General features: G+C 45.7%; 1 protein-coding gene across 5 annotated transcripts in view; it reads right to left on the reverse strand.

The window, feature by feature from the left end:
- Window positions 1-6,145: 6,145 nt before the first annotated feature.
- HPCAL1 (hippocalcin like 1) overlaps window positions 6,146-25,401 on the reverse strand; it is an 85,792-nt gene continuing 66,536 nt past the window's right edge. For all 5 annotated transcript variants that reach the window (XM_062634516.1, XM_062634512.1, XM_062634514.1 and 2 more), the window contains 3 exons: window positions 12,632-13,034; window positions 11,367-11,472; window positions 6,146-7,323 (listed from right to left, as the gene is read on the reverse strand). In XM_062634516.1, coding sequence (XP_062490500.1) covers window positions 7,226-7,323; window positions 11,367-11,472; window positions 12,632-13,009 — 582 coding nt within the window. In that variant the 5' untranslated portion in view covers window positions 13,010-13,034 and the 3' untranslated portion in view covers window positions 6,146-7,225. The remainder of the gene's footprint in view (window positions 7,324-11,366; window positions 11,473-12,631; window positions 13,035-25,401) is intronic.

Consider the following 25,401-nt stretch of genomic DNA (forward strand, 5'->3'; position numbering starts at 1 on the left):
AATATAAAGTGATGCAGCAAGGAACAACATTGCTTGTGCCAAGTCAGTGCCCATGCTCATGCTTCCACCCCTGGTGACAGCACCTCTCCAGCCTCACTGCTAAGCAAGTGCATGTAGATTGAAAGAGCTGATCCTGTACAGAAAAGGTTTTCAGGAGACATGGCAGCTCATGTCACTCACAATGACAACTGCTGACAACCAGGTATGTCCGAAATTGTCCCCTGTCCTACAGGAAACCAGGAGCAGGAGATACTCTTACTGGCAAGACCCATCGCTGCCACCTGTGCCTCCTGATCGCAGGCAGGTTCAGCTGTGCGGAGGCTTGCTGAGATTAGTGGCACACGCAAGCCCAGCAAGCATGGGCTGGTGTGGGAATTACCATCAATTGGTGCTGGCTCAAGCGTGAAAAGGAAGTTTGACAACAGAAGCTAAATAAGAGCCTGGAAACTTGTAGCTGGGTGGAAGCAGCATGTAAAGGAGGAGCTAAAACTAGAAAAGTGATGGTGGAAATGCAAGGAACAGCACAAACCTTGCTGGCTGGTGGAGGGATGGTCTAACATCAACTTTGAGAATCAGTTACCAGACTGTGGAAACTCATTCTAATTATTCTTCACAATCCCCCCTGTATTCTAGAGAGTGTTGTCCCCTGTCCACCCCCCCCCACCCCCCCCGAATGCAGGGGAATGCAAAGCACAATTGCCCTGAGAGTAACTTGGTCAGACGAATGCTATGGTGGAGAAAAGGAATCGAGGGCTTTGGTCTCCTCTGTTGTTTTTAAGAGAGACCTTTCTTCAAGAAAGTTCCTTTCCTTTGCTTTGAGAGGGAAAAAACAATTAAACTCCTGGCTTCTTTCTGGGTGTTGCCATAGCAACTGAGGTGGCCCTGGCTTCTGCTGCCTGGAGAGCATCACTTGGGTACAGTGTGGTGGGTGCAAGAGATGCAGCCAGGTCCAGCATCTCCCTTCATAGGCATCATGGGAAAGTATTGCACTCGAGGGAAAAGAAAAGAGCCCAAACTTTTCTCCCTGTTTATGGCTAGTTTTCAGCAGCAGCACTGGCAGTTATCAAAGGGCTGAGCGGACTTGGAGTTGGTGAGCTGCATCAATTGAGCAGTCCTGCAGGTTTCACCAGTGTGGTCCATGATGCCTCAGTCACAGAAGACTTTGGGATCCTGGCAGAAGAGCTGGAGCCCAGGAGGGCTTTAGGGAGGCTTGGGGAGCCTTGCTGTACCACACAGCTGTCACTGGGTCCCACGGGGGGCAGTGGGCTGGTGGTGGCATGCCAGAAGGGTAGCTGAAAACACTGGCAGTTTAGCAAGAAGTGGCTGTGAAACCTGACAAGTAGCTCAGAGAGTTCAACGGCTGTTTTTAAACTGGCTTAAGCCACTCCTGCTTAAAAATGAAGTTCTTTGCTTATATAGAGTTATGTTTAGCCCATAGGACTCCCCATTTGGAGCAGGGGGGGCCTACCAAAGCCAGTTCACCCAAAGACCACGTTTCCCCATGGTGAAACAGCAGCAGCAGCTCACTGGAGCACCACTGTGTGTAACACTGGCAAGGTGGAGGATGCCAAAGTGTTGGCGTGAACCCTGGCACCTGCAACCCCATTCTAGAGCATCAGCACTGCACCCAGTGTGTGTGCAGCCTTGCTCCTTGGTGTCACTGTACACATGTGGTGCTGCTACCTGTGTCCTTCAGTAGGCATCAAACCTGCTTGTCCTGAGCCTTGCAGTTATTAGTAATTCATAAGGAAGCCAGCGCAGGAATAGCCACGTCTGTGCAACACTAACATCTAAATTAGCTGAGTTTGTTTTATTTTCTCCAAGGAAAGCATGTGCAGTCCTTGTGCTTTGTTCCTGATTCTTAATGGGATGTAAAGCACATTCGTTGCACTCACCTTTTCTCCGAGGAACCAGCTGCCAGCATTGTGCCTGCTGCCCACAGCATCCGCTCAGCAGTGGAATCAATGAGTTGCCCTGAAAAGGGTCCAAGAAAGCACTGAAAACCAAATAAAGAGGAAAACCATACAGGTTCAGCAGCAGCCTGGTTCAGCTGAGAATTTCAGTCATCACTGGAGCCTCAGGAGGGGGATGTTTGCTCTCATCAGCTGGGTCTGGCAGGAGGAGAAAGGGTTTCTTCTCCCACCACCTTTTGCCATTAAGGCTTTGCAGCAAGGAGCGGGGAGAGCAGCAGTACAGCATGGCATTCCTGGGCTTGCCGAAGACCCAGGGGACACCTGCTGCTCCTGGTGTTCCCAAGAGGATGATGCTCCCCAGCTCCATGCTGTGCTGCTCAGCCCATGGCCCTTCCCCTGTCTGCTCTCAAACACTTCTAAAAACGCTAACAAAGACATCTTGCCCCTGTAGAAACAGCCCAAATGGAAGACAAATCCCAGCTGCAGGCATAGGACTCTCTGAACCAGTTCTGTATTTCTCCATAAGAGGGGGTGGGACAGTATCTGGAAAGATACCTGTGTTCTGACATGGAAAAGACAATGGAAGTTTTCACTGTGGGTGACTTTGACAGGATGGGACCCTTAGGCAGGACCTGTCCCTCCTCCTGCTTTCTTCTGCAGTGCAACCCCATCCCCAGCGCTGTAAAAAAGCAGGTACAGCCAGCATCAGTGGAGAGAAACAGGCTCCCTCACTTACACCATACTATGTGCAGAACAGTTTGGCTGTCAGGAGCAGGCACACAGAGACAAACTTCATCCAGGATGTAACTGGTTGTATTTGTAATAATATATGTGACCAACTTGGACTTACAGTGTGACCTGCCTTCTGCAACGAGTTCCACACTGCTGCATGTCAGATGCAGTTAAGTAAAGGAAACTGCCAAGATCCCAGAAAAAAACAGTGCAGGAAATGTAAAAAACGCTGGGGCAGGGATGCAGGAGCACAGCTGTGAGCTGGCAGCACCCAGGGGCTCAGTGATATGGTTCCCAGCAACAGGCACCAGGTAGAAAACCCATCAATAATGTGCTCAGAGCTGTAGCCCTACAGGCAGGGGGGGTTGGGGGAGCTGAGAATGACCCAGGGTACCAGCCCGAACTCACCTGAGCCCTGATAGCACCAAACACTGAGGTGTGGCAATGTGTGCAGAGAGGTGCTCCTCACCTTCAGGGGAGAGACGATTCCCTCTAGTGACAGCGCAAGCAGTAAAGGTGCTGTCTGGGATAAACTTCCTCCATTAGGAAGGGCCAGCCTGCTGTTAGTCTATTAAATTAACCCACACAACTTGTGTCTGTGGGCTTACCCCCACGGCTCTGAAGGTCTGCTTGCAGGCACACTGCTCCCAGCGATGCAGGCACATCTCCAAAGCCTCCTACACAGGAGGATGCTCTGATCTCCTTCTTCTGCCCTTTTCCTTCTTTTCAATGAAACACCTCTCCTCCCAGGGGAGTTTATTACTCAGAGACTAATGCTAAAAATACATTGCAAAGGGCCTTATTTAAAAACAAGGAGGCACCCAGTGACAGAGAAACACAAAGCTGAACACAAGCACCTCTGCCACCCAGGCTGGAGTTAAGCTGCAAACAGACAGGCACTAACTTAATTTGAAAGGCAATGACATAATTTCAAATTAGCTTAATAGGACCTGCAATTCATACAGAAAAGCCTGAGTTTATGTAGTAATTAGCCAGAGCTTTCAGAGTGCTACGTATCTCTGTGGCAAGAAGATAATTACATAGCTTATTGAAGTGAGGTAAAAATGGACCTGCTGATGGGCTTGGGTTTTTTTTTGTGCAAAACTCCACTTTTGCTAGACTCTTTTGATTAAGCACACAATTCACCAAAACACCAAAGTCACTTAAGAAGCTGAAGTTTCCTCTTAATCACTTGACATCATTTTGCAAGTTATTAACCCCTCTATGCACCAGTCCCTCCCCAAAAGACACCCACGGAGCCTGATGAGCAGTAAAGCTCTGCAAGCTTGTCACTGATTTCTCCATCGCTTTTGAACTCTACCAGGATCAACTCTCAAACAACACATCCTGGAGGATGAGCCTAAAAATTGCTCTCCCTCCTAATCCTCATTACCAGACAGGGAAGCAGATGTGTTCTCAGAGGAGCTCCTCAGCCAAGATGTTCAAAGTTACCCAGTGACTGTAGATGCACAAACTTCAGCCTCTGAAGCAAGTCTGATTTTCTCAGGAGAGCTGCTTGGCAGCAGCAGATAAAGCCCTTTCCAGTACTTAGCTGGCCTGTAATCAAAAGGTTCCCTGTTATCAGTGGCCACCTTTGACAAGCTCAGCATGGTTGGGCTTCAGAGCATCCACCCTGTCTCCCCAGGATGCCATGCATGATGACTGACTAGGAATTTTGCTTGCTTGCTTTCCAAAAGGCAAGATGGGAGTGCCTTGCTCACATATCCTGTGCCAGCCCCTCTCTGAAATGGAGCCGATTCACTCTGCTCTGAAAAGAAGAAACTCCGTAAAAGCTGGGAAAGCAGTGGGGGCAACCCCCCCTCCCCCCAAAAATAAAACCTGTGACTGGAAAATTTAAAGTGGCAAAGAGAAAGGCAGAAGAAATCAGGCCAGATGAAGCAGGATGTAATCCCAGTGTCTCCACCATGGAAACTCTGGCATGTTTCAGAGCAAAAATTACAATGTCAAAGAAAAGGGAATGGTTTTGATCACTGAAATTCAGATTCTTTCATCTTGTTTCTGCAAAAACAAGGTCAAAATGAGCTTTGGTAAGGAGGTACTTTTTTCTTTTCAAATAAGAAAAGTCTAGGCTTTGTTAAACAGCTACTGAAAACTTGCCACAATGCAGACAGAAGTGGAAATCTGAAGAGATGTCAGGAAAAGGTGGAAAAGGTAAAAACCAGTACCACCTGCAAGAGCAGATGAATGACAGAACTGCTACAGCAAAACAGTGTTCACATCCTTGGTACTTAAGAAAAAGACCTTGTGCACTGCTTGACTAAAAATATGCCTGCCTCAGTGCACGATCACACAAACAAGATTCAAAAGCTGTGGTCCCTCTCAAAGGCACCATCCCACAGCAAGATTATAGACATTCTTTCACGTTCTCCCAAGTGCAGAGAGATGATAAAGCCCATGGTGGCCGATTCACATCTAAACAACTGCTACCCAGACTATGCAAGAAGAGCAATTAGAGTTAAGAACATCTGCAGCATCTTAAACACCACAGCGTCTTTCGGCAGACAGCCAGTGGGTGTGAGCACAAGTAAGCTACAGACAGACTATAAGCAGCCATGGAAATTTTGTATCTTTTTTTCCAACAGTTTGCTTTTAAGCTGGGCTCAGCCAGGGAAAGCAGGCAGGCTCCTGATCAACCTCCCTTTCAGGGCTGCACTCATCAGCAGGGTGTCGTGGTTGAAAGAACTGTTGGTTTAATAGCTCACATTTGAATTTCTAGGAGATAAGGGTGAACATGCTTTTCTGCTTGGCAGCACTGACATGAGCCTGTATTGTAGACTAAGTCTGACCTAACAACACACTCCCATTTGGATATTGCAACCAACTTTTTTTAACATTAAAGTTTAACACCCAACCACTATTAGGTCATTGTATACAGAAAAAAATACCTCAATTTTTTAATATCAAAGAAGTTTTAACACCTAACCACTAACTAGGAAATCCTGCACAGCAAAAATCCCTTAATTACATCCTTAACATTAACCTCAGGCCAAATCATTTGTTGATAGTTTAATTTGCAGAGAGGACAGGCTTAAAGCAGCTACCTGCCAACCTGATGAATGTGGGGAAAACTGCTTTTCATGCTACTAATGTCAAATGTTATTCCAACAGCACAAACCCAGTACCTGACAGGATGGAGATACTTTTAGTTTGCAAATTCATGGTCACAAGAGCCTGGCTAATGGGGCTGGCAGCTTTTCCTTTATTGCCTTGAGCTCCTCCACATCCATCAGAAACTGAGCTGTCACCTTCCTGCAGTCTTCACCAAGGAGCTGCCTCCAACCAGGACCCAGCTGGGATTGAGCAGGGTCCCACAGGCACTAACACCACTGCAACAGTGAGCTCCCCAAAAATCCTATGTACTTACAAGGTAATGTGTCTCAGACAAAACAGGGACATGTTGGGCAAGGAGCTGGCCTTGTCCTTCCCCTAAATGTGTGATGCTAGGAACTTACTGCACGGGTTAGACCAAGACAGGGAGAGACAAGAAAAGTAGTCTTTTATTTCAATTAATATTTCTTGGCATTAGGCAGATATTAAATAACACTGGAATGCACAAGACATATTGACAGCAAAAGGGAGAACAGCAGTGCGAGTCACGTCACCTTGGGGCACTCAAAAGCCATTTAATGCAGCGACCACCAGAAAGTAGGACTCCACTGAGAAATACAAAATGAGGATGAACTCCTTTCAGGTCTTTTGTTAATACAGTAACATTGGAATGATTGACAGTAAAAATGAACAAATATTTGCATTCAGGAATTAAACAGAGTAAAATATCCACGAACTGCTAGTCATGCATTTCTTTTGGAACAGCAATTTGCTACTGCATAAATATCACAAAAAAAAAACAATCTCCAAGATTTGAATAAATCACCGACAACTAGAAGAAACAAGGCTTGAATTCTATTTTACGCCTTAAATAGATGACCTAAATAGTTAAAATTTTACTTCACCATATATATATAATTTATATATATATTAAAAGAAAGTAAAGACCATTAGATAAGTGCAAGCAATTTTCCTCAAAAAGAAAACTGGAACCATGCCCAGGAAAGCTGTTTTTTTTTCTGTTTTGTTTTGTTGTTTTTTTTTTGTTTTTTTTTTTAACTTTCTACTCCATTCAGTCCGTTGTTTTTTTTAACTTAGTAATTTCTCAAGCAAAATAAATTATCTACCATCTGCTATGTCGGGTTAAAGTCCTACCTAGCATCTTCTTGGGAACTACTTCTTACGGCCTAAGTGAAGTGGTATCTCACCAGCGGTTTGAACTCTTTTGCAGCTGCATGTAAACATACCTTTTGATTAATGTTTAAACTGTGAGGAGTGAATCGTAATGTTACAGGGAAGCAGGAACGGAGCTGCCGAAGGAGAGCTGCACTGGTGTTAGTGAGGGGAGCGAGCGCTGGTTCCCTCGGACACACACACACACACGCACACACACACATCTGGCAATGGGGTTTTATCCGCGAGGTGTGGAGGGGTGTTTGAGAAGGCATCCATTTGCAAGCAAAGCTTGAAGGACACAAGCCGAGATTCTCTGTACACACTGTCCCCTTTCATTAGAATTGACTCGCACTACTGGGGTCGCACTGTAACAACCGCACAATGGAGGGATCGCTCTTGGCACCTTTGATGAACTCTTCCAGTGACAGTTTACCTGAAAGGGAGGAAAAACCAGAATGAAAATCATTCCTGGAAAATCAGTTGTTGCTGCCACCATTGCTGCAGCTTAAAAAAAGCCCTCCGCACTGAAGCAACATATGTATATTCAATCTATCACAAAGGCATCGAGGGGAATTTAGTGCAATGCACAGCAGCCAAATCCAACTCAAGCCCTTAAGCCCAGATGATTTTTTCTTCTGCAAAATAACCTAGCATAATAATTGTTTTTTTATTTAAAAAGACAGTACCAAATATAAAACCAACTGTTCTAATATCACAGCAAACAAGTCTCAACAGCATTAAAAGGCCATTCAAAAAATTCAAAACTCTCAAATGTAAATGGTCTGGGGGGACGACTAGGAGGGTAAAAGGATGTCTTCCTTCACAGGTTGAGCACCTGAGAAGGAGAAAAAAGATGTGTAATTGCGAAGCACCTCCATCATATACCTCCCAAAGTATAAAGGTGGTGACCACACTGGGAACATAAGCCAGATCAGTTTCATGATCAATGATTCTATTGTATTACAAGTCATTACCATAAAGTACAATGGGACAAAAACCTTAGCCCAAGCCCCACACTTGAAAAACACTAATACAGCAAATACTGGATGGAAGTAAGATACGATATACTGAAACTGTGAGATCAAGAGGAACAACCTTGAGAGCCAATAAATCAGCATTGTGACGAGTGACTATTAATCCAGTCAGATCTGTTCTTATCTCAACCCCTCGTGCCCCACGTTGGGCACCAAAAAGAACTGTTGTGGTTTAAACCCAGTCAGACAACTTGTTCACTCACTCCCAGTGAGTGGTGCCGAGCTGACAACAATCGAGGTCCGTTCCTCCCCCCCGCCCCGGGGCTCTCCCCTTCCCCACTCCCGGAGGAACGGGGAGGAGGATCGAAAGAGTGGAACTCCTACGGGTTGAGACAAGAACAGTCCAGCAACCAATGTACAACACAAATCACCACCGCTACCACCAACGACAACAATGATAAGGGAAAATAACAAGGGAAGAGAATACGATACCACCGGCCAAGAAAACGAGTTCCACCCGGAAGCCAGTGTCCTTCCGGGTAACTCCCAGTTACCCCCCACCCAGGCCATGACGTGCTGTGGTATGGAATACCTCCCTGGCTAGCCCGGGTCAGGCGCCCCATCTCTGCTTCCTCACGGCTTCCCCTCCTCCCTGGCAGAGCATGAGCCTCACAAAGTCCTTGGTCAGGGTAAACATCACTTAGCAACAACTGAAAACATCGGCTTCACCAACACTGTTCCCAGGCTGGAAGTCAAAACACAGCACTGCACCAGCTACCACAAAGGAAAAAACATGACTGCTACTGCTGAACCCAGGACACCCAGATATCCCAAATCTCTCCACTTTGCCCCCTTCTTTGTTGTGAAAGTAGGGCTGAGCAGCAATGGCTTCTCCTGCTCCTCCAAAGTCAGGCTGGACAGGGCTCTGAGCAACCTAATCTAGTCGATGTCCCTGCTCACTGCAGGGGGTTGGACTAGATGACCTCTAAAGGTCCCTTCCCACCCAAACCATTCTATGATTCTACAAGCCACTTGCTGTGTCCTGCTGTGTATATAGGAACAGGACTGGTTTCAAAAGGCAGCAGGAAAAGCCACCCTTGGTGGACCCACCTATTGCCATGTACTGCTCCTGAGCAGTTTTGGGTTTACACATCTTCAGTTTAGGGCAGATGTACTGACTTGGACCCTGTCACAGTCTGCAAGTCTGAAAAGGTGATCTCTGGAGAAGAGACCATGAGGAGCAACTGCCAGTCTGGCATCCAACAGTCCCATGGCACAGCATGGCAAAGAGGAAAGTTCCCATGTGGTCTTCCAGACCTCATCCAGGGGTGATCCAGCCTTCTGGCAGGTTCTTCCTGAGTTCAGAAGCAGTCCCCTGCACAAATGCCATCAGAAACCCGGGAGCAGTTTCTGCTTTCCCTGCTATCACTAACACTCTCCTGCTCCTGCACTCTGAGCCATGGCAGAAATGAGCCATAGCAACATTAATGAGAAATGAAACAGTTTTCCTATGAACCAGAGAAGACAAGCATTTTTGGCATCCCTGACACCATATCCAGTGATCTCCCATCTACCTTGTGCTCCCAGCATGACCTACCCACACTCTCACACAACACTGCAGGGCCACCCTTACCCAACCCGAACTGCTCTGCTTGAGGCAGGCAGGACCCATGGACAAACATCTAGCACTTGGTAGCTGTCTGCTGCCACTTTTTGCCATGTGTCGCTGAAGAGAGGGAAGCACAAAGCTCATTGTGGCGGTTTTCACCACCCCCCAGATGCTCCCAGCCTGCAGGAGGATGGGGAGAGGACTGAGCTCAGTGGCCAGCACACAAATCAGGTCAAACAGGGAAGAATGAGCAAACCTTCCTCTTATACAAATCACAGAAGCTTAAAAACCAGTAGCACACTTCTGTCCTAATTTCCTACTTTTAACCTAGTATTCCCAAACCAAGTGGTTTTTTAGTTTTTTATCAGCCCACAGGAGTACTAGTAACTATCAGGACATTTATCAGGACTAGCAGGTCAGGTTGGACAGGGCTTTGAACAACCTGGTCTACTGGAAGGTGTCTCTGCCCATGGCAGTGGGGCTGGAACCAGATGTTCTCTAAGGTCTCTTCCAACCCAAACCAGTCCATGAGTCTATGATTCTGTGATTTATTAGATTCCTCCCCTCCTTGCAATACTTAAAAAAAGCAAAGCACAAATCAAAATCTACTTGTGATGTCTGACAGTCAAATGGGGAAGGGGAAACATTTCCATCCACCAAGGGCACATACGCTTCTCCGTGCACAGACTTTATGGCCTGCCACTGCATGGCTTGCAGGGGATTTCCCTGGAGATAGGATGACTTTAGTTGAGCAACAAAGTGCAACGGATGTATATATAGCAGGTTTTGTGACCACTATGTTGCACATCTGCATGAGCCACTTCTTTCTGCAGAACAAAAATATTTTAACCATGTTATTTCAGGGCCCTCCACATGTGAAGTCAGGGGATGAAGTGCCAGTTTTTATGAAGTCAACAGTAAAAATACTCGAGGACTTCAGAAATGCCAGGAATTTGCCCCAGGGACTGCAGCAGCAGATGCCAAAACGCAGCCTTAAAATTCTCTTAAAGACCTTTCTATAGATAAGATCGTATTTTTCCAGGTCTTCATATCTCAGTGCTAAAACCACATTTTTGCCCCTGCTGAGCACATCAGTAGGATACAGCTCCTAATTCTGAAGTGGGCAGCTGACACCTCAGGTGCTGCTGGGGTAATTCCCAGGGAAAGCTCCACCTCAACTGGGACAAGAGGAAACACGTCAGCAGGTTGATGGGCAGAGGAAATTGCTCAGTTTTGCCTGTGTTTTCAAGCCTAAGGAAATGAGCTAGCTCAGGTGGAGCGGTTGTGACAGGTACGCTGTCAGATAATTTATCGAGTGTCCATAACTGGTTTGGGATCTGTTACATCCCCGACACACATGCTGCAACAGAGCAAACAACTGCAGGTCAGCATGTGACCATGTGCACATGTACACATGCCACAAACATGCACAGAAAGTAAGTATTATGGACCCAGCAGAATTTTTACTTTCAAATACCCAGCCAGATCCTCGACCCACATTACTGATGACAAACCCAGGAGTGCAACCTGTCAAGGGCAACTGGAGCAAAATCTCATGCCTAGTTCATCCTACACCCAGAGAAATAACCCAAAGATGTTGGAGTCAGGGGAGTTTTAAAGGAGCCTCTGCAGAAGGGGATTTACCCATGAGATGTCCGGGAGGGAATACTCCCCTCCCAGTCCCCAGCAAAAATATCTCATCCACTGCCACTTACACACCCTATTTGTTATGGACTGCAGATGCCCACCAAAGCCAGTCAGAGACCAGAGGCACTGGTGGGGACAGCCCTGCCCTCTACCCCTCTCCTCAAATACCATCATCTGGTTCTACCAATGCCAGTCTAGAAAATTCTATTCCTAGGGCCTAGAAGGGGGTGCCAGTGGAGATCCTACCATCATTGTTTGTGTCCATCTGTCTGAAGATCTTGTCTGTTCGCTTCTCAGGAGTGGATTCATCTTCCGGCATTTTCATTACTGATGACACCATTTTGTAGATTGCCTGAGCACGAAAAACACAAAAAGGAAAAAAAAAGATCTAGGAAAAACATGACCCAAATGAAAAAGCATCAGGACTGAGAAAAACACTTTAAGCCTGTAGCAATAAAACCAGGCAGCTGACCCCAGCAAGCAGCTGCAGGACTTCATAAACCAAAACAGACAGGAATTTCTGACTGCAGCTTTATTTTTCTTTCCTGTATCCATTTGCACTTCAAAAGAAGGTCCCACGCTGCTGGGCCAGTTTAACTGAATGTCAGGGTCTAGATTAATATACAACCAGGACCGAGCTAAAATACAGGAGGTAATGGTGTGTAATTCTCTTTTCTGCAACTGAGCAAAGCCACTGCCTCTTTGGCTAGCTCTCAGCATACACTCAGTTATGCATATGCGTATGAGGTGAATATGAATATATAGGAATATGGGTTGTTTTTCTTTGTGGAAGGGTAAGGAAACACATTTTCAGACTTACAAGAACATGAATAAAGAGGAGATCTCTTTAGGCTGTCCAAAGTCCAAGCCCTCCTCCTAAATTACCCCATCCCAACCATGAGGACCAACTGCCAGGGCACTGGCTGGGTGCACTACGTGCTTCTCAGTGTCCCTTGCAGTGCACTAGAGACACATCTCAGCTGCAGAGCAGATGGCAACCAGCCCACTGCTGAGGCCAAGCCCTGGCTGGCACATGGGGCAGGGATACAGGGGCTCTGCTCTGCCTGCCCCCCAGTACAACCCATGGGTTACGAGTCCTCAGCCTCCCAGAGACAAAGACATGCTACAGCCTTTCATTCAGAGCTCACGTTGACTCAGATTTGAAGTTTCAAAGTATTAATTTTGAGATTAATCAGGTCAGTAAAATTTGTATTTAGGGTTTTCTGATCCCATCAATGTCCCACTAAGAAATCACCAGGGAGACATGCAAGACTTTGCCTGCGGGCCAGTTGCATAAGCACCCTGTTCATGGCTCAGGCCTTTTCCTCACCTGCATCTCACAGATCCCACGACGGACCCCGGTGTCCGTTTGGGGATCATGGGCTCAGGAGCCTCCCTGAGGCAGGAGCAAACCAGCTCAGCACACCTTTCATCTCCAGCTCCGGCTGTCCCAGGGGAAAAAGGTTATAGCAACACAAGTAAAACACAAAAAATCAGAGACAATGCCTCACCTGCACTATTTCTAGCATTTCCCCACGGCTGATGTACCCGTTGCCATCCAGGTCGTACATACTGAATGCCCACTTCAGCTTCTGTTCCAGTTTGCCCCGAGAGGTGACACTCAGGGCGATGATGAATTCCCTAAAGTCAATCGTCCCATCACCGTTGGTGTCGAAGGTGCGGAAGACGTGTTCTGCAAACTTTGATGCGTCGCCGTAGGGGAAAAAATTCGCATATATCTTTTTGAACTCTTCTACAGTCAAATGGCCTGTGGGGCAATCTTTTAGGAAGCCCTTGTACCACTCCTGCAGCTCATGGTCGGTGAACTCGGTGTTCTCGCGCAAGTCCTGCAGCACCTCAGGACGCAGCTTGCTGTTCTGCTTCCCCATCCTCTTCTGAATCTGGGTTCACTGGCTGCAAAGCAAAAGAGCACCTGCCTGAGCTCCAGCCACTGGAGCCCCAGAGGAGAGGGGCTGGGGCAGACAGAGCATGCTTGGGACAAAAGAGGAGAAAAAGGATATTATAAATCACTAGAAAAATATCTCATTTTCATTTGGCCTCTTTTCCTCCCCTCTAGGCTCTCTGAGTTACTAGGGTGCTGTGGAAGGACAAGGGAAGCTAGTTTGTGAGGGACTATTTGGGAAATATTAATTATTATTTGGGAAATAATAATTGTCATTATTTTGTTTCTCTGCTACAACCACTCCCCTCTATCACACAGCTTGTGATGCCCAGGTCTGGATTCCAACTCTTGACCCACTCCAACAGACTGATCTGCTGTGATGATGGCAGTGGCAATGAAAAGTAAATCCATCTATTCAAAAGTGAAAGGAAGTGGGGGTGAACAAGAAGCAGGAAGGGCAGACGGCTCTGTGCCAAATGTGTCTGCGTTGTCCAGATGCTCTTTGAAAACCGTTGGCTTCTGGAACATCTCCTCCCTTGGCTTATGGAGCATCTCTTCCCTGCATCTCTCCACCCCCAGCAGCCCCACAGCAGGTGGTGCTGCTTGTGGCAACCCGGAGGTCACAGAAATGTGCAGCAAGGGTAAGATCAGCACAGCCCATGCTCAACAGCATCGTCCTGAAAGATTTCTCCCTCTTCTTCTCAGCTGTGGAAGCTGTGTGAGTAAATGAGTCGCTGTGACAAAAACACTGGCACAAGGCACTTCATCCTTTCCAGCAGATCGCAACCCTCTGTCCTCACAGACAAGCAGAGAAAAAGGCTTTTTAAAGCAAAATGTTCAGCAAAACAACTCCTTTCAGGCTTATTGTGGTTTATACTTTTATATAAGCTTCTTCAGTAAGTTCAATATTCCCCAGCGTGAGCAAAAGGGCATTTTAACCTCAGGTTTTATCAGGATGTCAGGAGGAGGCTGGGTTTGTCCCCTCCCTTGACAATGGCCGTGATGAGTGGGTGACCACACACTGGTGAGACTGCCCAGCAACAGGAAAGCTCCTTCAGCAAAATGAAGGATGGTCAGTCTGCACTTAGGAAACAACAGAAAAACACCCCAACAAAACCATAATATAGTTTTGACTTTTATCCTTTTCAGCCTTTCACGGCTTCCCAGCAATGCCAAACTGAGCTGCAAAGTATGGGGTTGAGCTGCATCTCCTTCCCCAGACTTGAGAAGCTTATTCACAAGCTTTGCACAAAGTCACACCCAAACCCCTGCGACTGGTCCAGCATAAATGACACTCTTCTGCACAGCCCCATCTGCCTGTTAGGCTTGCTTGCAGCCAGTGCAGAAGGCAGGTTAGTAACAGGCCAACACCACACGGCTATTTGGAAACTGCAAGAGCTGAGAAAAGACCAGGAAAAATGTAACAGAGGGTAAGCACTTCCCAGAGATTAAAAATCCCAGGCATGCATAAGAACCTAAGGGAAAAAAAAAGGTCAGCAAAAAATAAGTTGCTCTACAGCAAAGAGGTTTTCAACAGCTGAATTTAAGTTTGTTTTATTTGTATTCCACTTAGTCTCTGCATCACCTCAGCAATGTAAAAAATCCACATCCTGCTCTGTGGCTTAATGCTCACAACAAAAACCAGCCAGCTGCTCATTAGTTCAATGCATCAGGCTTAACAGAAAACTGTGCTATCATTAGCACTTGTGTTTTCTAGAAAAGCTTCCAGTATGTCAGCTACAAGCTTTATTTTTGTCCATTACGCTGCAGTTTTCTCAGGGCCCCTGACACACCTCTGCATGCTCCCAACATACAGAGATGCTACAGCTCCCACAGCTCCCAGTCCCTGCCAGCATCAGCCCTAGGAAATCACTGGGCTGCCCTCCAGTTAAACCACTAATTCCAAGCTGCTCCTACTGCATCTTCGAATCTCGCCTGCTCCAGATATTCATCTTTGCAGTGCAAGGGGCAGAAAACACAATCTTCTGCTCTGCTGCAGTCAATTTGCAGAAAACAGTGGCTTGGAGCAAATAATGAATAGACCTTGGACCTCTTTTTAAGAGCAGAAATTGTAGCACTCTGTTTCTGTTCTTGAGCAACAAGGTGCCCTTGGCGAACTCCTTCACTTCATGATGCTCGGGTGCTTTGTAAGAACTACTGTCCAAATACTGCCAAAAGCAGTCCCTGCCTTGACAGCCAGTGTCTCCGACTCCTGGGAGAGGAGCAGGAGGACAAACGGCAAAGCCTGCTTAAAGCAGGAGCCAGACTAAAGCAGAAATAACCTCAGCTTTAATCATGCACAGGGTTAAGGGACTGTAAAACTTTCAAATGGTTTGAAAAGGTTTAATGCCAGTTCTCTGTGTTCCTATAATACCTTTATTATTCCTTTTCCCTTTAAAATAGAGGCCCCCAAATAAGAGAGAGGTAAAATGTTATTTTCATTTATTAGATTTCACTACTTCTACTAGATGTATCCTGTTATTTGGATGGATGCTCATTTAATATCAGCTTCAAAAGCTTTATTTTCAAGTAGTCTTTGCAGTCAACAAATTACAGGTTATTTCAACCCTTTCCCCCCTTTTACATTGTTTTCTATCAGAAAAGTAATGTGCAATGCTCTGAACACAATCCTTTTTTGCATATGAGCTTTCTGAAAGGCTTCATAATGCGTTCAGCCCAAATGTAACCCTGCAGTTGTTGCAACCAATTTGTTACAAATAATTAAATAACCAACATTAACATTAATTTATTAAAGCCCATCTAAAAGAAACCAGCTTCGATGTGAATCGTGTTGCTGGTAGCTCCTCCAAAATGAAATGCCTAAATATCTCATTAATCATGACAGCAACCCCTGCTGCTGGCATCCAACTGACATTTCATTCGATTGCTATAAAACGCTTTCATCAAATCACTTTCCAGAGGCTCAGTGGCTGTTTTAGCCACAAGACCACTTGGAGGATTGCTGCTAATGAAAATCGCAGGGAGGTTTGGGATGCTCAGGTCAGTCCTGTGATTAGGACTGTGGGGTGTTTTTTTAAGGAGCCTGTACCAGCCACATCATTCACTGCAGTGGTTGTAGAAGGCAAGGGAGGAGGGATATCCTTATACCCAGTGTGGCCCCAGGTCTGCTTGTCCTTCAATTGTGATCAAGCCAGGGAGAAATCCAGGGAAGCAATGCCACATACACAGCAATGAGGTCCATGCCTGCTTAGTGTGGTGAGCAAAAACCCTCAGAGCACCAAGCACTATCACGGCAGCAACAAAAATAACCACAGGAATACCCTTGAGGTGATCAGAAAAGGAAAGGTTGGAACTGTAACTGCAAACCAGTAGACGTCACAAGTGTACCACTGCTCATGAAAATGATACTCAGTCATGATGGGGAACAGGGAGAAATGCAAATGCATTATTGATCCTGTTTCACACCACAGTTTTTGTTAAAATCATACAGGGCTGCTGCCTGCCCGCAATAAGCTCAGTTTCCATCAGAGGTGCCGGAGAAATCCTACCTGAATATATCCTCTGTCCTTCCAGGATCACTAAATACAAGCAATAATCTCATAGCAAAAGCCTAGCAATGAGAAAAAATGTCTTTCAGTGAAGTCGAGACGCACACCCATGTCCTGGTTTCAGGTGGGATAGAGCTAATTTTCTTCCTAGTGGGTGGTACAGTGCTGAGGTTTTTTGCTTTAGTCTGAGAATAGTGCTGGTAACACACTGATGATTCAGTTGTTGCTCAGTAGCACTTAACACTCATCAAAGACTTTTCAGTCTCTCACACTCTACCAGTGAGGAGAGACAGAGGGAGCCAGAGGAGGGCAGAGACAGGACACCTGACCCAAACTAGCCAAAGGGGTATTCCATACCACAGCATGTCATGCCCAGTATATAAACTGGGGGGAGTCACACGGAAGGTCCAGATCGCTGTTCAGGTCAGGGTGGGCATCAGTCAGCAGGTGGTGAGCAATTGTAGTGCACATCACTTGTCTGTCTTGGGACTTACTTCTTTTTGTTGTCTCCCTTTGTATTCCTCCCCTCACTTCCCATAATTCTTACACTGGTCTTATCTCAACACACAGGTTTTGCCTTCTCTTTCTGATTCTCCTCCCCGTCCCACTGGGGCAGGAGGTGAATGAGTGAGTGACTGGCTTCATGGTTCTTAGTTGCTGAGTGGGGTTATACCATGACAACCAGCTATGCAGCAAGCACTAGGGTGAGTAACTAGCTAGCTCTGAAGCAACTGAAGTAGCAATTTTCTGTTTTTACCGATAGGTGGACTGGTTGTCAGCATCCACACACTGAAGTATTTGAAATACTTCTAACAAAGCTCAGTGCATCCTACTTCTGTGTGAACTCTCCGTCAACCACCAGTTACTGCAGGTAGCAGCATTGTCCGAGCACATAACCCAGACAGCCAGAGACCAACCTGCCTTTTTCACTGCAAACCTCCTGAGGCAAAAGCCCCTTGAACTGAACTCCTGATGGGATCTTCTTAGTGAATTAGTCATGGCTGCAAAAGGAAAAATGATTCCAGAGATGCACTTCCTTGTGCAACCCCCCTTGTATACTGATTTAGTGTTAATAAAAAGAAGAAAATTAATGAAATGCTTGTCTGTAGGACATAGGTGCTTTCCAGCAGAGAAAGGCAGTGCACAGAGGCACAGAACAAATATTCTTTGTATTATCTAAGCTATCTCCTTTACAGTGGGAAATCTAGCATTATTTCTCTTGCAGTGCTCATTTATAAAACAGAACAAGCATGTCAGAGATCTGTTGTGGTCCTGAAGCTGTAGCACAGTGCCTCTGGGACTGCAGGAGCCCAAAGCTAATGAACAGCACAAGCCAGGCAGCAAATACTGCTCTAAGTTGGTCTGAAATGCAAGAACCATTCCTAGAGGGGTGAAAGTTTTTTTTTTACTAAAACACCTGAACTGTCAGATCTGTCACTGATGCCTTCTGCCTTGGGGTGCAGAAGAAGAGACAAAAGGATTTGGCCCACAGGGACCCTGTGAGCACCATGTTAAGAAAGGCTTTGCTTGAAAACACTATTTCACAGTGACTGCGGCCAAACACTGGCACAGGTTGCCCAGAGAAACTGTGAAGCCTTCATCCTTGGACATACTGAAAACCCAACTGGACATGGTCCTGGGCAGCCTGAGCCTGCCTGAGCAGTGGGGTGGACTGGATAATTTCAAGAGGTCCCTGCCAATGTCAACCATTCTGTGCAATAACTTCAGTATCTTCTTCCCATGGCCAGGTGAAGACAAGAGCTATGAAGAGGATAATTCAGCCACCATGCTGCCTTGCTCTGAGGCTGTATTTTTAAAAGTTTGATCCTTGTATTTAAAAGGAAAAAATCCCCACAAAACCCACCAAAAAACCCACAGGTAGCCCAAAGAAAAGCCTCAATCACTGAAGATCTGTGGGGCTACACTTCAGGAACACACCCTTACAGAAAAGCGTTTTGGGCCTTGTTAGCGCACCACTGCTCACCAACTCAGTCAATGCACAGATGTATTTAAGAATACTCCAGCTCCCGTGGGCCAAGCTGCAAGAGGGAGATGGGTTCTTGAGCACTTCAGCTACCAACAAATTCCTGGTGGTAATAAAAGATCACGTAGCAAAAAGGCCGCAAAATGGGATTATAACGACATCCTCTGGACCATGGTCAATGGGTCTGATCTGAACTGGGAGGGGAAATGTGCAATTACATGGGCCTGGGACAGACAGTGAACTCCAGAGTAAAAAGCAGATTTTGTTACATGTTTTAATGCCAGTATCCTAAGCAACGAGTGCTGCAATAGCGAAGGCGCAGGATACACAAATACGTTGCTATAGATATCAGGTCCTGCCTGGTAAAAGTCATGTGAACTTCTTTCCTGCTCTGTGGCAAAAGCAATGCTGACATTCATACACCAGCTACTGTAGCACCTGCTTCGTCTTCCCAAGCTGTAGACATGGGGTCAAAAGTAATACCTTTCTGATAAAGTTCAAAGCACAGCAAGGAAAATCTTCACCTCTTGAAAACTTAATAATAGAAGCAGCAAGACAAAGGAGAAACCTCAATCAATAATGCTGCAAAAAATTCAAACCCTGCAGAAACGCTGTAGAGTTTGAGATGAGAAAGAGCTGAAGCTCCTTCCTCCGCTGCCTTCGGGGAAACAAAGAGAAACGAAACCTGACAAGCGAAGAACAGACCACACAAAGTAAATGAATGGGCTTTTTACATTTTTCACTTTCAGTGACTAAATCATGCTTTTATTTAAGTAAGTACCACTGCTTACTTGCAACTTATTTTCAAGTTAAACCCTTTCCAGAAGCTTATTAAAAAAGGCGGGTGAAGGGGAAGGATCACCCTCATTTTCAGTTCCAGAACACTCTGTAACAATTCAGGTATGTACACTGAATGTTCCTCTGAGAGGCACAGTGAACTGCTAACAGACCTCGAGCCACCACACTTTGTGAGTTTATCCATAAACACGTACTCAGGAACTGCGTGGTCTTGAAAACCTGATTGCACATCTGGGATGAAAACCCATTATAGATAACCACCTACCCCTAGCTCGCCAAAGAAAGATATAATTACAAGGCTCCAATCCTGCAAATAGCTGTGAGGGGAATATTTCCAGGCTGGCCCATTAATTTCATGGAGTCAGCTGCACAGGCTGAAACCTAAGAAATTCAGTTACAGGTCTCTGGGTTGCTCCTATCTATTGAAGTCACTTTACTTGGGATTATAGTCCTGATTTATATGGAAAAATCAATTAGTCTCTGACATACAGCATCAGTGCATTAACCTGTGAACAATTTTACATTTGCATTATTGGCATGGGGAGCAAAGGCATTTGCAGATGACAGTGGCAACACCTTCCCAGCCACTGCAGTCACTGCAATGAGCCAGGGCACTCTGGTACCCACTGTGCCCAGCAACACCGATCCCCATCACCAGGAGGTGAGGGCAAGGTTAGAAATTTCCTGCAAAGAAGAAACAGAATCACAAAACACCCCCAAACATTCACAATTCATTGCTAATGAGGAAAAACTGAGACCTTTGTTGGGACAATAAAAGTGGTAGTTCCTCCAGGAGCTTTCCATAATGTTCTCCAGCTCAGGCTGGAGAGCTTATTACTGTAAAGGACAAATATTCCCAATGCAATAAGAGTAGCACAGAAATATTTCGAGTAAATTAGGAAATTGGGTTAATTTGGGTGGGAGCAGATTGGGCAGCAATGTAGCTTGTGATTGCAGACAGGAAAAGAAAATCATGAGTGGATCTTCCTCGTCTCCTCCCTTTGCCCTTTCCTCTTTTTTTAATGAAGCCAAGCGAGAAGCAACCAACCCTATTTTGTCTTCAGACTCTCTGCAAAGTTGGCAAGGCTTAAAAAAAAATAAATTACAGCCTGTTTACACAATATTACAGAGCAAGGAAAACATGTCAGCGCAATGTCTTAGCGCACAAGGTCTTTTTTGGAGGTTGGGCTGCATGAGGAAAAACCCATGTCACATTCTCTGAATATACTATTGTGATATGTAAATCTAAATAAAGCTCTGTGAGTGCAGGCCTGCAGGATAGGGGAAGGGGCCTGTTGTGAACTGGGAAATCAGAGAGAACATGGGTCCCTTTTAGAAAAAGTGAACAGAAATGTCAAACTCAGCACAGGACATTACATTTTTATATAAGTAAATCCACAGAATTAGCACAGTTGTCACTAGGTTTTCATATGATGCATTTATTTAAGTGATGAAGGTAAATCACAGAATAATTCTCTGCAGAATACCCACAGCTCTGGGAGAAAGGAAGCTGGATTGAATTTTAGAAGAATTAGCCAAAATGCGGCAGTATAAGAGCCAGCCAATGGCACCTGAGCAAGCCCTATGGCATCAGAGCCATTCATGTGGAGAAAACAGACAGTTTGGGGACAATGACACTTGCTAAAGAGACAGTGATGGATGGCAATCAGCCCTCAGAGGCTGGGCTGCAAGACCATCCTTGCTGCTAATGATGCCTAAATGAAAAAAAAACAAACCCAAACAAGCCCAAAATCAGAAGAGATCTGATATCCTCCCCCCATTGCAGCTACTATGCTGGGATACAGAGGTTGGAGGAATCAAGGGGATTTCAGGATAGCTAATTTGAAACAGGGAAGAGAGTTGTGTTTTTCTTCAAAGAGTGGAATGAATTCTTATTTTATTGTTTTTAAGAAGCCTTATTTAGTATGCTCAGTAAAAAGATGCTCAGAAATGTGGTTTTGGAGATATGCCAACTAGCTGCCTTTAATAAAACTTCAACCAACATTTATTTCAATGCTTGATTTAAAATACTGAAACACTGGGGGGGGGGGAGTCAACCCAAAGAGAACAACTGTAATATTTTCACCTACCAAATACACAAATATTGCTAACGATTTCTACTACTTCCCAACTTTTTGTTCCAAAAAATGTCAAATTAATAAGCGCATTATTGCATTATTTTATTAATCTCGAATTTTAATCAAGCTTTTCTTTAACTGATCATCACTTCAAAACACCACAAAAGCGACTGGTTAACCTCCTTGTAAAAATATACTCCACTAAACCAAAGTTCTTCTCAAAACACTGTTCTGTTCAATGGCAACGACCAGTGATAGTAATCTAATTGTTTCACACTGTTATATTCCTGTTTGCTGAATGACAAAATCAAAACTGAAGTTAAAAATATAAAAGCAAACCTAGAGCTTAATTTTACTTTATTTTTTTCTTTGCAGAGGTGCAGAAACCCTGTGAAAGAAAAACTCTGTAAAGTAACTACATGAGAACAACATTCCATCCATAAAGAAGAAACCTGGTTCTGCTGGATGCAGCAATTCAGGCGTTTGAAGGCCATATCTTCTTCTGGTAGGAATCAGCCCAATCACTATGCTAGCTGAGGGGTGACTGTACCAGCCTCACAGGGATCTTATTCATTTATTTGTTTATTTTTAAAATCACAGAGCCAAAAATGCAGAGACTACTGTCACATGCAGGAAAGCCACATCCCCAGCATGCATCTTGGACAAGAGCATCACATGAGGTTCATGCTCAAGTTAGTATGCAGGACACCCACGAGCCTTCGTGCCTTGAGATCACAACACCAAACACTCTGTACTAAATTATAGCAATATAATGCTAAGCTGGGATTTGGGAACCCATCTGGGACAATGTCCTGCTGTCTTCTCAGGGTGGCAAGGTCTGCTCATGCCAAGGGATGCTTGGCTGGTGGCTCCCCACAGGTTCCCCACAGGTGAGGGCACATGCGGGTGTTTGCCCAAGGTAGAGCCTCAGAGGTGTGAACGCCAGACCCAATGGCCGAAGGGATGAGCAGGACTCTGATTCTCCTCTTAGGTGGATCCTGACCACAAAGCGCCATTTTCTATATCCACAGCAGAGTTAAGAAGGACATCCTTGCTTAATCAGTGGTGATATGACAGACCATCTCTCTGGCCATGCATAACACTCAGTGTTACAAGTAATACCCCCTCTCATCTCTTACTTCAGTTCCCATCTTTAAAAATAGGAGATCTCCAGAAAACAGAAGATACCACATTATTTCGTGACCCGTTCCTACAAAAGCAGTAGAAACATGGGCAACACCCCCTCACTGAGCTGTCAGGGACCACACTTACTGGACTCCAGAAGACTCCTTTTGACTCCAGAAGACTCCAGAAAAGGGCAAGAAAGCTGGCGAAGGATGTGGAGAATAAGTCTGATGAGGAACAGCTGAGATAACTGGGGTTGTTTGGTCTGGGGAAGAGAAGGTTCAGGGGGGACCTTATCACTCTCTACAACTACCTGAAAGGAGGTTGTAGTGAGGTGGGGGTTGGTCTCTTCTCCCAAGTAACAAGCGATAGGACAAGAGGTCACAGCCTCAAGCTGCTCCAGAGGAGGTTTAGAGTGGATATTGGGAACCAGTTCTTCACTGAGAGGGTGCTCAGGCATTGGAACAGGCTGCCCAGAGCAGGGGTGGAATTAGTGGTGGACTTGGTAGTCCCGGGGTAATGGCTGGACTTGATCTCAGAAGTCTTTTCCGACCTAGTTGATTCTATGATTCTTTGACTCTCCCAGCAGCTGAGTCCAAGGCAAGCAGAGGCTAATGCAGCAGCACGGCAGGATGCCTCCAGTCCCAGCACATGCGCTAAGTAGCTGCAATTTTCATTAATCCTGAACATTCAACAGTATGATTTGCTTTTAAGTGCATTCACTATAAACTATGCAGAAAAGCAATATGACTGTCTGTTTCAGACAAAGGCAGTGCCCCATACCAGAGGAGACAGCTGAAGACCCCTTGACCCAGACACACACTGACATTTTCAGGGGCACCAATAACAGCCCTAAGAAAATCCGTTCCTTCTTCTGGCATTTCTGTGTGGCATTCAACACTCAAATGCATATAACCTCAGAAGTAAACCACACAATCAGCACTCAAGACATTACTTTTTTCATTAACCTCCACCATGGGGCTCCATCCCCAGCAGTATCCACACCAAATGTGCTTTTCTGAGCGCTGTGGGTAAGGGCTGCCTGGAGCTGAGCCTCTGTCAGCAGGCTGGGTAAGGCAGCAAATGGAAAATCAAATCATGCTGAATTTTATATCTCTAAGTGATGCCAGTAGTGGCCAAATGGGTGTACTTTCCTCCCAACTGGGTATGGTAACAGGAAGGAGATGTGATAGTTGTGAAGCAGGAAGCACTCCAACGGGGGAGGAATGAGAAGAGCTGACCTCCACCTGAGGCATATCCTGTCCCACCACCTCGGTGCCACATTGGTGATGGTCTTGACTGTAAAAACAGGAAATGAGTGTCTTCTTTCAAAAGCAATGTTGAAGGTGGACATGCATGGGGGAGAAGGGGACAAGGGAGAAAACCTACTCCTGATACCACCTTAAGGTCTCTCTCTCAGATGGCACTATCTTAACATTTTTTTAGCAAAGGCAAAGGAACCTAATCAGTAAGATTTTGACATATCAGGCCATGGACAGATAAAGCTCTTCTGGGTCCAGGCACACCAGAATACTGACCTCAGCCACTTTGTGATCTTTTCATTCATTACTCTGACCTCTGAAAAGAACCTAAGCTACAGCTGATATGAAGTACTAGCCAGCTCCACTTCTAACAGGACTACAGAAAACCCTACACTTTCAGTAACTTCTGTGCCTTTCACAAACAAAGACCCACAATAGCCACCATTTCTTTTTAATCTTCCTTCCCCAAGGACATACCTATTTTCTTGGAAATTTCCAGCAACTTTCCTGCACCAGGAGAAGGTATCCTGCGTGAGAAACCATGTCAACAAGACCCTTCCGTAAGTGCAACATTTGCTTAACATCAACACAATAATTTACCATTTATTTTTTCCTCCTGGAAGGAACAGGAAAAAAGTGTTTAAAGGATGCGGCAGTGGTTAAAAGGAGGGCTATGATGGCGGAGGAATGTGCACTAACTGAAAGTTTCTGAAGTGATGCCTTCTCCTGGGGTGTGCAGACATCACCTTTCAGCACACAACAGCGAGGCCACTTCCTTTTGCCTTGAAGCTTGTGAACAGCATTTTGTTGGCAGTATGAATGTTGAAAAGGGATGGCCAACTTATGTACCGCCCTCGGAGCCAAGGGGAGTCTGCTCTGAAACTGATGTACATGTTTGGTGTCACACTGGCATCAGGGAAGACGTTCCTGGCAGAGGAACGTGAAGCTTTATCTGCTCAACTGAAGGCAATCTGGACCACGGAGGTACCAGGTAGGTCCTCCAGCTGATGCTCTGCCCAGGCTGAGCCTCCCATTCAATCTCTTGTCTCTCCCCTCTGCAAACACAGGCACAATGCTGCTGCTGGACTTTGAGATATGCCAAGCACAACAGAAATAGTCCCACATTTCCTCCCAGGCTCTGAAAAGAGTAGGCTATACCTTAAAACCATTCATGTGGTTGACATAATTTTTTTTTTTAGCTTGACCCTCTATCACAGAGATCATGACTTGTCAGACTTATTTTGAAACCTCCCTTAAGTTTCACAACTAAAACATAGCAAGCATCAATCACGCTTCCAAAGAGAGGTCAATCCCCATATTCCCTCTCTGCAACACCATTTCTAACTGCAGGAGGGGTGGTGGGGCAGGGTGGACAGATGGGCGTTTATATATCCCGCAGTCCAGCTGAAGACAGCCCTCTTTTGGCATTCTGGTGCCAAAAGGTTCTGTTTTGGCTGAAGATGACCCCACTGAACAATGGCACATTGCCCCATTATGCTGGATTTTGGAGCAACTCCAAGCAGGGTGGGACTGTAAGGAAGCAGACAAAAGCTTTGGACAGAGATCTACGGGGAGGAAGCACTTCCTACTTCCTATACTCCACAGAAAGGACGAAGGCTTTA

The sequence above is a fragment of the Pezoporus occidentalis genome, unplaced genomic scaffold, assembly GCF_034315485.1.
Source record: "Pezoporus occidentalis ecotype Australia unplaced genomic scaffold, CSIRO_AGI_Poc_V1 ctg43, whole genome shotgun sequence".
In the NCBI taxonomy this organism is placed as follows: domain Eukaryota; kingdom Metazoa; phylum Chordata; class Aves; order Psittaciformes; family Psittacidae; genus Pezoporus; species Pezoporus occidentalis.